At 48.7% G+C, this 12,065-nt stretch overlaps 1 protein-coding gene across 1 annotated transcript in view; it reads right to left on the bottom strand.

Moving 5' to 3' along the window:
- The window catches only part of MDN1 (midasin AAA ATPase 1), a 2,221,312-nt gene that overhangs the window by 1,210,133 nt on the left and 999,114 nt on the right, over positions 1-12,065 (bottom strand). Inside the window, exon 43 of the mRNA XM_078648266.1 lies at positions 797-1,067. Within this exon, the coding sequence (XP_078504392.1) occupies positions 797-1,067 (271 nt within the window). The remainder of the gene's footprint in view (positions 1-796; positions 1,068-12,065) is intronic.

The raw sequence follows: 12,065 nt of genomic DNA, 5'->3' as shown, positions 1-12,065 counted from the left end.
TCATATGTTAAATAAAGGGCTCAGCACAGGGGAACAGGAAGCATGAGGGGGAAAACTCCAAGCGGAATCTTTTTTGAAGGGTAGGTAATGGTTATGTTAAAGGCAAGCCACACAAAGAAAAACAGAATTCAGATGTGTATGATAATTCCAGATGTGAAGACTCTGGATGCAAATGCTCTAGTGGTCCAAACGTGGAAGCACAGTGACAGCGCAGCTACTCAGTTTCTAGTGCACAAGGTAAAAATAAATTAGACTTCGATTATACCTTAAAGCACACACTACTGTAAAAAGATCTCTAGAAAGAAGTCGCAATACCCAAAAATGAGCAAGCAAACTTAATAAGTGCAACAAAGAGATCAGAAGGGCAACAAGTTGTTGGTCTGATATACAACTAAATACACAAATAACCATATATAAATACATAAACACACAATTCCTTCTGAATGCATATCTATTTTCACAATTGACAAATATTAATTACAGTCAACAGGGACAGTGAGAAAGCAAAAGGTGTACACCTAGCAAGAATGACTGATATATTATTAGGTAATATATAGTGAGTTCTACCAAAGCTTTCTGAACCTTATTGTTAGTGAAGACTTTTATGCAAGTTATTAGACATATTTACAGACTATATACCAAACGCCCAAACAAACATCACTGGCAAAGATTATAAACCCAAAGCCCAAAACAGAAATCACCCTAGACAAACAATATTTATTTAAGAACAAAACTGTTATAAGACATGAGGTAAACAAGCCAGGCAGGCTTTAGAGTTACGCATCACTCTACCTACCCGTTTTCGAGAAGGAGTTTGTTTTTTTATTCATCCTGTGGATAAGTCCAATAATTGCTTCAACTTTGTTCAGAAGGTCTGTGCTGTTATTTCGATTGCGGTCATCAACCGATTTGGGTTTACAATGTAGACTGAAAGAACTCCAGGCACGGAGCAGCACATCACAATCTTCTGGAAAGATATCTGTAGCCAGAAGACTATCCCTGATGAGAGCACTCAAAAACTCTTCCACCTTCTCTAAAAGACACTGCCATGGTCTATTGAGGTCTGCCTGTAGCAATCAATGGTGCAACAGCATTAGAACAAAGAAACGGAATTAGAATACAAGAAAGTGTCATAAGATCTGGTTTACAGCTTCAAGACATATTTCAATTTCCTCAAACTTACAGGCAATCAGTGATCGATTTACACACAAAACATTTTAAAGGCAATATAAAGGCCCAGGACTAAGAAATGTTAACAACTGGAATTGGCATTAAATAGGGGTTTCCAACAGTTAATACTTTAATGGTTTTCCACATTGGCAGTCTAAGCATTTCTGTTTCACAAAGCAGAAAATGAAAGTAACCAAATGAAAATTTCACAATTTACAAATCATTTTCAGCTAACCTACACCTAGATTATTACTAACTGAAGGAGCAGCTTCACAATACCCAGAACACTTCACAATCTTTTGTTGATCTGTTTTTTCTATTATATTCAGCCAGCTGCTACACCTTTAATTACAGGGGAATGAGACAAAATACTGTATTTATCTTGCTATGCAGACATCGAAATCTGTATGATTGCATTGCAACAGCGTTTCCACACTGCCTTCTCCTGTGCACCGCCTAGATCATTGGTTATTAATCTTTTGACTTCTGTGAACCCCCACTTGATCATTACCTGAACCTGGGGACCCCCAATGAATTATTACTGGAATCTGGGGACCCCAACGGTATCATTACTGGAAAGGGGGACCATGGCCTAAGCATGTTTGATCATTTGAACCGCGAAACAATAGAATGCACACAAAATAAAGAAGGAAAATGCTACTTACCAGTATGCATCTGTTCTAGGCATGTAAAGCTGCAGACATTCATACTTGTGCATAGATTGCCATCTGCATAGATTGCCATCTTTGCATAGATTGCCATCTAATGCAAAGAGGCACGGATGCTAACACCTTGTTGCTGTCTTGGAAGAAGTCTTTGTAGTCACGAGATAGGTGACTCCTCCCTTGGACAATAGTGCGCATGGACATAGACTCCATCTTTAGATTGTTTTTCGCCATGATGGGAAATTATGGAGTTTGTAAGAAACAGAAAAGATGTCCATGTGAATGTATGTAAGTAAGATAACACTGGAACAGATACAGGCTCCGGGGAGGTGGGTGGGAGCATGAATCTCTGCAGCTCTACATGCCAAGAACAGATTCATACTGGTAAGTAGCATTTTTCCGTTCAAGGCATATGAGCTGCAGATTTCATACTTGTGCACAGAATGTACAGCAGTTTCTCCCATAGCGGTGGTCACCTGTATCGACTGCAGTGGTTTGAAAAAGTGTTTTAAGAACTGCCTGGCCTACACAAGCTTGTTGCTTTGTGTGCACATCTACACAATAGCGTTTAGTGAAGTTGTGTGTAGTAGACCATGTCGCTGCCTTACATATATCTTCTACGGGGAATGTTCCCTAAGAATGCCATGGAAGGCCCTAGTTTGCATGTAGAATGTGCTCTTAGGGTAATTGTTAATGTGCGTTTTGCTTTGTGATAGCATATTTGAATGCATTTGACTATCCACCTGGCAATTCCAGCTTTGGAGATGGGATTGCCCTTGTGAGGTGGAGAGAAAGCCACAAACAATTGTTTTGTTTTTCTAAAGGCTTTAGTCCTGCCGATATAATAACGCAGGGCTCTTTTGACGTCAAGCGTGTGAAGAGCTCTCTCTGCTACGGAATCAGGGTTTTGGAAAAATACTGGGAATTCTACGGATTAAGGTAGAAATTACTTTGGGAACAAATTTTGGATATGTTCTGAGAACCACTTAGTTAGGATGCATTTGTAAGAATGGTCTTGTATGGTTAAAGCCTGGATTTCACTTAGAGGTGATTGTGATAAGGAAAGCTACTTTCCATGTAAGGAACTGTAATTCGCATTTGTGTAAAGGCTCAAATGGGGGACCCATGAGTCTAGTAAGACCAATGTTTAGATTCCACACAGGAGAGGGTGGCAGTGTGGGTGGAATTATCCTTTTAAGGCCTTCCATAAAGGCTTTGATAGCAGGTACTCTAAATAATGACAAATGTTTTCTATTCTGTAGGTAGGAGGCAAATGCGGCCAGATGTAGTCTTACAGAGGAGTATGCCAGGTTACATCTAACAAATAGCAAATGATGTTCTGAATTGAAGCATCTAGCGGGTCAATTTTGTTGCAGTAAAAGACAAATCTTTTCCATTAAGCTGCTTAGCAAGCTTTAATAGTGGGGCGTCTGGCTTCTTTAATAATGTTCATACAGTCGGGTGGGAGGTTGAGGTAACAGAACTCTAGGATTTCAGAAGCCAGATTGCTAGATTCAGTTGTGCTAGATCTGGGACTCTTATGTCTCCATGGTCTGTGTTAGCAGGTTTGAAGAGAGTTGTAGTTTTTGGTGTGGAACTACTGAGAGTTCTAGAAGTGTTGTGAACCATGGCTGCCGTGCCCATGAGGGAGCAATTAGGATCATTTTGAGAGACTGCTGTTTGAGCTTGCATACTACTAGCGGGATGAGTGGGAGTGGCGGAAAAGCATACGCAAATCTGCCTGACCAGTTCATCCATATTGCATTGCCCTTGGTCAACGGGTGTGAGAACCTGGCGGCGAAGGTTGGGTATTTCGCGTTTGCGTGTGTGGCAAACAGATCTATGTCAGGGTGGCCCCACATGGGAAAAAGGGTTGAAGAACTTGCGGATGAAGTTCCCACTCTAGTATCTGCTGAGTCTGACGGCTCAATAGTTCCGCAATCTGAATGTTCACTCCTGGAAGATGAAGTCTTGCATGAGGTACTATGAAAATGCAAGAGGCCATCATTCCTATGAGTTGCATAAACACTCTGGCTGGAAGTAAGTGTTGCGGTTGAAATTAGGAGAGGATTTGCATACTGGCTATCCTGGCTGGATTGGGGTATGCTGGAGCTTTGGAAGTGTCTATTGTGGCTCCTAGGTATGGATGTAGGTAGGAGCCCGCAATATGGCCATGTCTGAACTGGGGTGGCAGAGTGGGCTAAAGAACGGTGATGGGTTAAACCCAGATCTGTTGACTGGGTGTGAGTGTTTGATTGGTTCAGATGCTCCGTCCATCACCACCCCCTTTTGTACCGCTTTGTTCGCCATAAGTTGGCAGGGTATGCTCAGACGTGAGTCCCTTGCTCACTTTGCCACTGGATTCAAGCAAGCCTGGCTGAAGACGGCTGTAATGCCAGAAACCGGTCCTAGGAAGCTTGTTTCCAGTCCAGGGAAGGCATGGCTTGGCATTTCGGGCTGGACTGGTCCCATGAGGCACAGGGTCAGACTGATTTGCATATGGCCATGTCTGAACTGGGGTGGCAGAGTGGGCTAAAGAACGGTGATGGGTTAAACCCAGATGTGTTAACTGGGTGTGAGTGTTTGATTGGTTCAGATGCTCAATCCATCACCACCCCCTTTTGTACCGCAGATCCACAAAGGCACCCTCCTGAGAAGCGGCAGACATAAAGGACTCCGCCGAGTACCACAAGCAAGAAGAGGCCCTAGCTACAACACACAAAGTGTTAAGAGCCCGCAGAGCAGCACTGGTGGAGGCGAACACATTACGCCCCCAGGAGTCAAGCCAGGGGCCTCCCGCGATGGGAGAGACTACAGCGGTGGCAGGGAGGGGAAGGCATACCGCAAAAGAGAGCCCGTTGTAGAAGGGTGGAGGGAAAGACACACCGGATCACGTGGCGACGGATGGTGGCGGTGCAGAAGGTATTGGGCCACCGGGTCCCCCGTGGCGGGGCGGCCCCAAGCCCCCAGAAGATAATAATGGAGCGAACCCTCTAAGGGAAGCAGCAGCTCCCTACCACCAGAACCCTGATGGAGGACCTCCCGAAGATGATCGCGGGGAAATGGGCAGCTGGATCACCCATGCGCAAGATTCCCACAGCCGTGGAAACAGCGCGAGCAAAGGCAGCACCCGCCTCTGCAGGGCCCCGCGGCGGAGAAAGCAGCTCCTCAGTAGGGGACGGCTGTAAGCTAAGGCGGCTGTCCCCTGAACCAACAGGAGGAAGGAAGGGCCAGGTCTGGAAAGGAGGAAGAGCGACCGAGGAGAAGGGGACCTGTGGTGCCTCCGGCGAAGACCGTGGCCGCAGTGACGGGCGAGGAGCCGTCCTTAGACGACACTGGGGAAAAGGCCACGACGCGGCGGCCCGTCTCCAGCGAGGATGAAAGCAGCAAGCGCCGAACATCTGGAGAAGAGGAGGCATCCGAAGACGAGTCAACGACCTGACGTTGGCCTGGCACCGTAGAGTCCGCAATCTGAGGCAGGTCATCGTCCGGCAACACGAGACCAGGGCTGGGCCTGAGCAGCAAGGGAACGGCGCTGTAAAGGCATCGACCCAACCTCCGACGAGGCAGCCACCTGCGTGGAGGAGCAAGAGGGACCCGGGGAAGGAGGAGGGGACCCCTGCCAGCCTATGCCCGTGACGGGACAAGAAGGGACCTCCGCCAGGGTCAGCAATCGCCGGCGCCCAAGCTGCATCACCTCGGCCTCTGGTAAGGCCACCACCTGTCCCGAGGGGGGCTCGGGGATGCAACCCGAGCCCCGATGACACCACAGGGACACCCAGAGGAGTTTGCGGCAAAGCGGAGGCGCCGTGGTCTGAAGGAGGGACCCTTGAAGGGCCGCACCCCAACGGCATCACATCCACCGAAAATGGATCCGAGCCAGTCGGGCCGGAGCCACCGGCGATGCTGCGTTGGGCCCCGATCGCGGCAAGGGATGCGCAGATGTCCCAGGAGGGGAAGGAGGAGGAGGAGGAGGAGGAGAAGCCAGCAAGTCCACCACATATATCTCCATCTGGGCTCTAGACGCCCCGACACCAGGAAAAGGCAGATAGGGGGACAACACGCAGGGCTGCACCACCCACGGAGAGCCCACGCCCTCAACAGGCTGGGAACCAGCCCTCGGGGACAAACTGCGACACTTACAGACAGGTGAGCGACACTCTTGCGGCCTGGGAGAAGGGCGATGTCGAAGACGGAAGTGGCTATTACCGAAATCGTCCACAGGGGGTGGGCGTGGAGACGACGCCAACCTGGACATGCGGGCTGACAGACATTTCATCCGGCGCTCCCGCCGGGACTTGGGTTTCATTTGCTGGCATGCTTCACAATCAGTGGAGTCATGGTGTTCTCCCAAACGCCACATGCAGATGGTGTGAGGATCCATCGCCGACATCAGGCGCGCACAAGACAAGCAGGTCTTAAAGCCCGAAGGCATTCGCATACTGTTCCCACACACATGCAACAATCGAAAGGGAAAGGCCCGAAGCAGGCCAGGACCACAATCCGGATCCGCGTTGCATGCGCAAAAGTAAAAAACTGACGTAGGCGCGCCAGGGTGGGACTTATGTGACCTCACTGACGTCACAGACAAAGCCAAGGCGGAGTCGTGTGATGTCGTCACCCCGGCGCACAGGGATGCTGTGGCAAAAAAAATTCCGGATCCAGTCTCACGCCTGGGGATACTTCTACGTTAAGGAATCTGTGGCTAGTAGACTATCAGATCATTATTTAGATCAGGATCCATATTATAGTCATGCCATGGGTCTGGTTCCTGTGGTGGATCATCAGGATCAGTGTCTAACGGCACTATGTCTTCATCTTCTTGCCTATCCTCCTGTGCCTCATCACTATCCAGTGGTTGTGGAGAATGTGGTGGTGAGATGAGCAAATTAGGTTTAATTGGTGGAGGGGGTGAAGGTGGTTTTGAAGTATTAGTAGCTATATGCAATTTCTTTGGCGGAACTGGTGCTTGTGGTAAAAGTTCTGGTTTCCTTTTTGAAGGTGGTTTGGTCTGTGACCAGTCTTTGGATGGATTAAGATGGTGGTGTGCTTTGGATCGGGGAGAAAAAGTTCTTCGGTATTGACAGTTTTCTTTGACGTGGAAGATTTCTCCTTAGAACCTGGTTTTGGCTTGTCCGGTATGGAAGCTTTCCCTGGCTCCGAGACATTCGGTGGGGGTTGTTAAGGCTCAGAAGATGGTTGTTTAGGAGGCTTAGTTATGGGAACTTTGTCCTTTAATGATTTCAGCTCGGAAGTTTTATCAGACTGTTTTGGCGCGGAGGCCTTATATGGCTGTTTCAGTCCCGAAATTTTCTCCGGCTGCTTCGGTGAAAGGAGTTTTTGTGTGTGCTTCGGTGCTGAGAGCTTTTGTGGCTGTTTCGGGGCTGATGTCTTCTCTGGTTGTTTCGGTGCTGAAGATGGCTTTTCGGGACCGGGTAGTTGGCTGGAGCCAGAAGGCTTTTGTTTGTCCTTCGGCGCCGGGCCGGAAGGCGGGGTACTCGAAGTTTTTGTTTGGTGTGGACCCTAGCTCGAAGGCGAAGGTGTCACCGGAGTCTTAGTTATGGGCTTGTGTAGAGCGGGGGTCTCAGTACTCACATCCCTTTGAGCCGGGGTGATGCCATCTTCGGCGTCGGAGATGTCTACTTCAGAGTCTTGGACCTGTTCTTCCTGTTCTGGATCCGGAAGGCTCTCGGGGCCGGCATGGAAGATACCCAGATGAAGCCTGTGCCTCGCTGCATCTCGTGGCGTCGAGCTCGACGATCCCGGATGGTTTTCTTGGACTTGAAGGATAACCAAGCCTCACAGTCGTCCTCTCTGTGTTCTGGAGAGAGGCACAGGTGCTAGACCGGATGGAGGTCCAAGTGTGGAAATTTAGCACCACACTGAGGACATTTCTTAAAGGGAGTCCGCTCCATCGATGTCAGTCTGTACCAGCGTGGGTAGGCCCAAATGCCTGCGCGATCAAGACAATACTGTTGGTTAGCTGTGATTGCGCGTCGAAAGTGTGTTCGATAACACCGACCGGGAGCGCAGCAAGTCCCATCCAAACCCGATGGCGGAAGATGGAGTCGATGTCCATGCGCACTATCGTCCAAGGGAGGAGTCAACTATCCCCTGACTACAGAGACTTCTTCCAAGACAACAACAAGGTTCAAACATCTGAGCCCAACAACAGGAGGCGATCTATGCACAAGTAGGTATTTTGCAGCTCATATGCCTCAAACACAAGGTTTTAGCAAAGAAATACAAAAATGAAATATTTTATTTAATGCACAAATTAACTTTAAAAAGTCAAAAATTTAATTTTAATAAAAAAGGTTGGAGCCTTTTGTAAATTCAACTGATACTACTCATCATCCATACTATATTTTGATTGATGCATTTTCACTGCTCCACGAATCCATCTGAGGATATTAACTTAATTTTTAGCCTCCAATTTCAAATTTCTTCACATTTACAGAACGTGTTAGAATTTTCAATTTGCCTTTGGCTTCTTTTTTATACACACATCTGTTATTATTTAATTTTCTAAGCAGTCACTGACCCCCCTGAGTAGGTTTCGCTGACCCCCAGGATTCACAGGACCACAGGTTGAACCACTGCAATGCATCACTACACTGACTAAAAGATAACAGTTTTGTGGTTGCCACAGAGGAAAATACAGACAAAAAGGATTCTACAATCTTACTCCAACTACTGCAAGGCACATTTTGAGTTTAGAAGACCATAACCATTCTCACTTACTTTGAATATACCAATGACATTAGAAAACAACTTTGATGTTGCAATATATCACAACAAACTTTAAACAGCTCTAGCACGATTGCACTACTGTTGTGTTCATTGAAGGAAAATTACAGCAAAGTGAAAAGGTGTAGAAGGGCAAGGCAAATCAGCTCTCCCAAAAAATGAACAAGATGTTTACTCCAGCTCAAAGTTAGCCTTCTGAGGTACCCAACTAGGAAACACAAAGCATGACAGTGAAAATAACAGGCAATACTAAGACCAGCCAGTGTCAGATACTCAAATAAGTGTATGACATTTGTTCAAAGGTAAGCAAAATTAACGGTAAAGCACAAGTTACTACTTGTGTAAAGATATATCTGTAAGTGACATTAGTTAGTGATAGATTCCTTACCTTAGAATATCCCAAGGCGTCATCCTGGATCCGGAAACTTTTCATAAGCAGTACCCCTGCGCATCGGTAGGTGGCGTCGTGCAGCTCTGCGTCAGCTGCTGGCGTCGTAAGCGCCGAGATGACGTCACGGAGGCTACTTAGGCGCCACCCATGCATGCGGAGGTCAGTTCTCTACACGACTTTCTGCTCCAGGAACACAGAACCATGCAAGAAACTGACCACTGGTGCCAAGAAACTAGGGCCCTAAAAGGGATGACCTCAACCCTAGAAATCAGTTCGCAGAATGGGGAGGATGGGTAGGCGGAAAGGAATCTATCACTAACTAATGTCTCTTACAAATATATCGTTACACAAGTAGTAACTTGTGCATCTGAAAGACACGTTAGTGATAGATTCCTTGCCTTAGAATAGATACCCCAGCAATACCAACCCCGGTGGGTGGGTCTGCGAACAAGATTACACCAGAAAGTCACAGGGAACAGAACGGCCAAAAAAGCTGTCTCTCCGGACTGGACTGTCAAGGCAGTAATGCTTGGTTAACGTGTGCAGCGAGGTCCACGTAGCTGCCTGACATATGTCCTGCAAGGGAATGCTGCGTCCCAAGGCAGTAGTGGCTGCTGTTGCCCTGGTAGAATGGGCACAGCCCCACAGGAGGCTCCTTCTTAGCCAAAGAGTAACATGCTTTGATGCAAAGAATGACTCAACGAGAGATGGTTCGTTTTTTGCACGGCCCAACCTTTTTTGGAGCCCACGTAGCCAACAAAGTGCTGGGAACGCAGAGCCATGCTAGAAACTGGCTCATGCCATGAAACTAGGGCCCTCACAGGGATGTTCTTAACCCTAGTAAACAGTTCACAGAACGGGGAGGATGGGTGGGGCGGTAAGGAATCTATCACTAACTAATGTCTCTTACAGTAGTAACTTGTGCATCTGAAAGAGACACGTTAGTGATAGATTCCTTGCCTTAGAATAGATACCCCAGCAATACCAACCCCGGTGGTGGGTCTGCGAGCCAAAATCACACCAGACAGTCATGGAGAACAGAACGGCCAAACAAGTCGTCTCTCCGGACTGGACTGTCAAGGCAGTAATGCTTGGTAAACGTGTGCAACAAGGCCCAGGTAACCGCATGACATATGTCCTACAAGGGAACTCCGCGTCCCAAGGCAGTAGTGGCTGCGATTACCCTGGTGGAATGGGCACGCAGCCCCACAGGAGGCTCCTTCTTAGCCAACGAGTAACAGGCCTTAATGCAGAGAACGACCACCGAGAGATGGTCCATTTGTGCACGGCCTGACCTTTTTTGGCACCCACATAGCCAACAAAGAGCTGGTCATCCACCCGGAACTGCTGTGTGTGTTTCCGATAAAACGAGAGCGCACGTTTCGAGGCCAGACGATGGAGCCTCTCCTCCTCTTTCAAAGGATGCGGTAAGAAGGTGGGCAAAGTGATGGTCTGCCCGATAAGGAAGGGCGTAACACCTTTAGCAAGACGGAAGGACGGGTCCTTAGAACCACCTTGTCCAGGTAAACAGAAAGGAAAGGAGGTTTTGAAGAAAGGGCCCGGAGCTCACTCACTCTTCTGGCAGAGGTGATTGCTACCAGAAAAACCGTCTTGAGAGTGAGAAGATGCAAAGGACAGTCATGAAGGTGCTCAAAGGGATCACACATCAGATATGTTAAGATAAGGTTTAAGTCCCATTGAGGCATAATGAACGGCACGGGAGGAAACATGTGCGTAACGCCTTTTAGGAAACGGTTACCAACCGGAGACTTAAAAAGAGAAGGCTGATCTGGAAGCCGTAGAAAGGCGGAGATGGCCGAAAAATAACCTTTGATAGTGCCCAGAGCAGAGCCCTGCTGGGCTAAAGAAAGAAGGAACAGAATGACTTCAGAAGGAGGGGCAGAAAGGGGATCCACAGGCTTAGCTGTGCACCATGCCACAAACTTGAATGTGGGAATGTGAAAATATTCGTCCTGAAAGTCCAACGCTACCATCCAGTCTTCAGTGTCAAGGGCAGCCAGGACCAGAGTCAGCATTTTGAATTTCTTCTTCCGGAGGAAGCGATTGACGTTCTGGACGACCAAGATGGGGCGCAGGCCCCCTTGTCCTTTTTGGGGTCTGGAAAGTAGTAGGAAACCACTCCCTACTTCCGGTCCGGGAAGGCACTCGATGGCCCCCTTGGCCAAGAGGGCCGTGACTTCCCGCTGTAGAAGTACCAAATTATCCCCCGACATGCGGTGGCATGCTTGGTGGGGAGGACTGAAAGGGAAGGGAGTAACCCTGCGGATGATCTGCAACACACACTTGTCCGGCGTGATAGAACGTCAGTGGGTAGGTGGTGGCGGATCCTGCCACCCACTGGCGAGGTGTGCTTCATAAAGCTCGGATTAGGAAGGTTTGGGTGTAGAAGCAGCGGGGGAAGAGGTGTACTGACCCCCACGCTGATTCCCAGAGTGGCCAGGTTCTTTGCAGAAAGGCCTAAGGACTTGGCCGTGGCCCTCGAGTCTTTAAAACGCTCCAGGGCACTGTCGGCCTTGCCTCCAAACAGGCGAGTGCCATCAAAGGGCATATCCATGATCAAGATCTGGACATCGGGTGAGAACCCAGTAGAACACAACCAGGCGTGGTTACGCAGCGCCACAGTTGTAGAAATCGCCCTGCCCAACGAGTCAGCGGTCTCCAAACCACACCGAATGGTAAACTTAGCCGCATACTTACACTCAGCAATCGCCTGGGAAAGGAGAGCCTGGACTTCTTCAGGAAACTGGGGCAACACCTGAGCAACGGTATCCCACACCGCATGGGAGTAACGGCCCAATAAGCAGACGTGTTCACCGACGGCAGACGCAGGCTGGCCGAAGAGAACAACAGCTTACCGAACTGTTACAGCTTCTTAAGAGTCCTTATCCGGCGGAGCCATGGAAAAGGCACTCTGCGACGTCGAGGCCTGGATGAACAGACTCAGGCGTAGGATGGGAGATCAGAAAGGCAGGATCACCAGGCGCCGGGCAGTGGCGCCTGGAGACATTCTTATCCAAAGGGGCCCCCGTGGCCGGCCGCGACCAAGTGCCCAACAGGACTACGGTGAG

Source organism: Lissotriton helveticus, chromosome 6 (assembly GCF_964261635.1).
Source record: "Lissotriton helveticus chromosome 6, aLisHel1.1, whole genome shotgun sequence".
Classification (NCBI taxonomy): Eukaryota; Metazoa; Chordata; class Amphibia; order Caudata; family Salamandridae; genus Lissotriton; species Lissotriton helveticus.
Note: the sequence above shows the minus strand (reverse complement) of the source record. Positions and strands in the feature narration are given on the sequence as shown.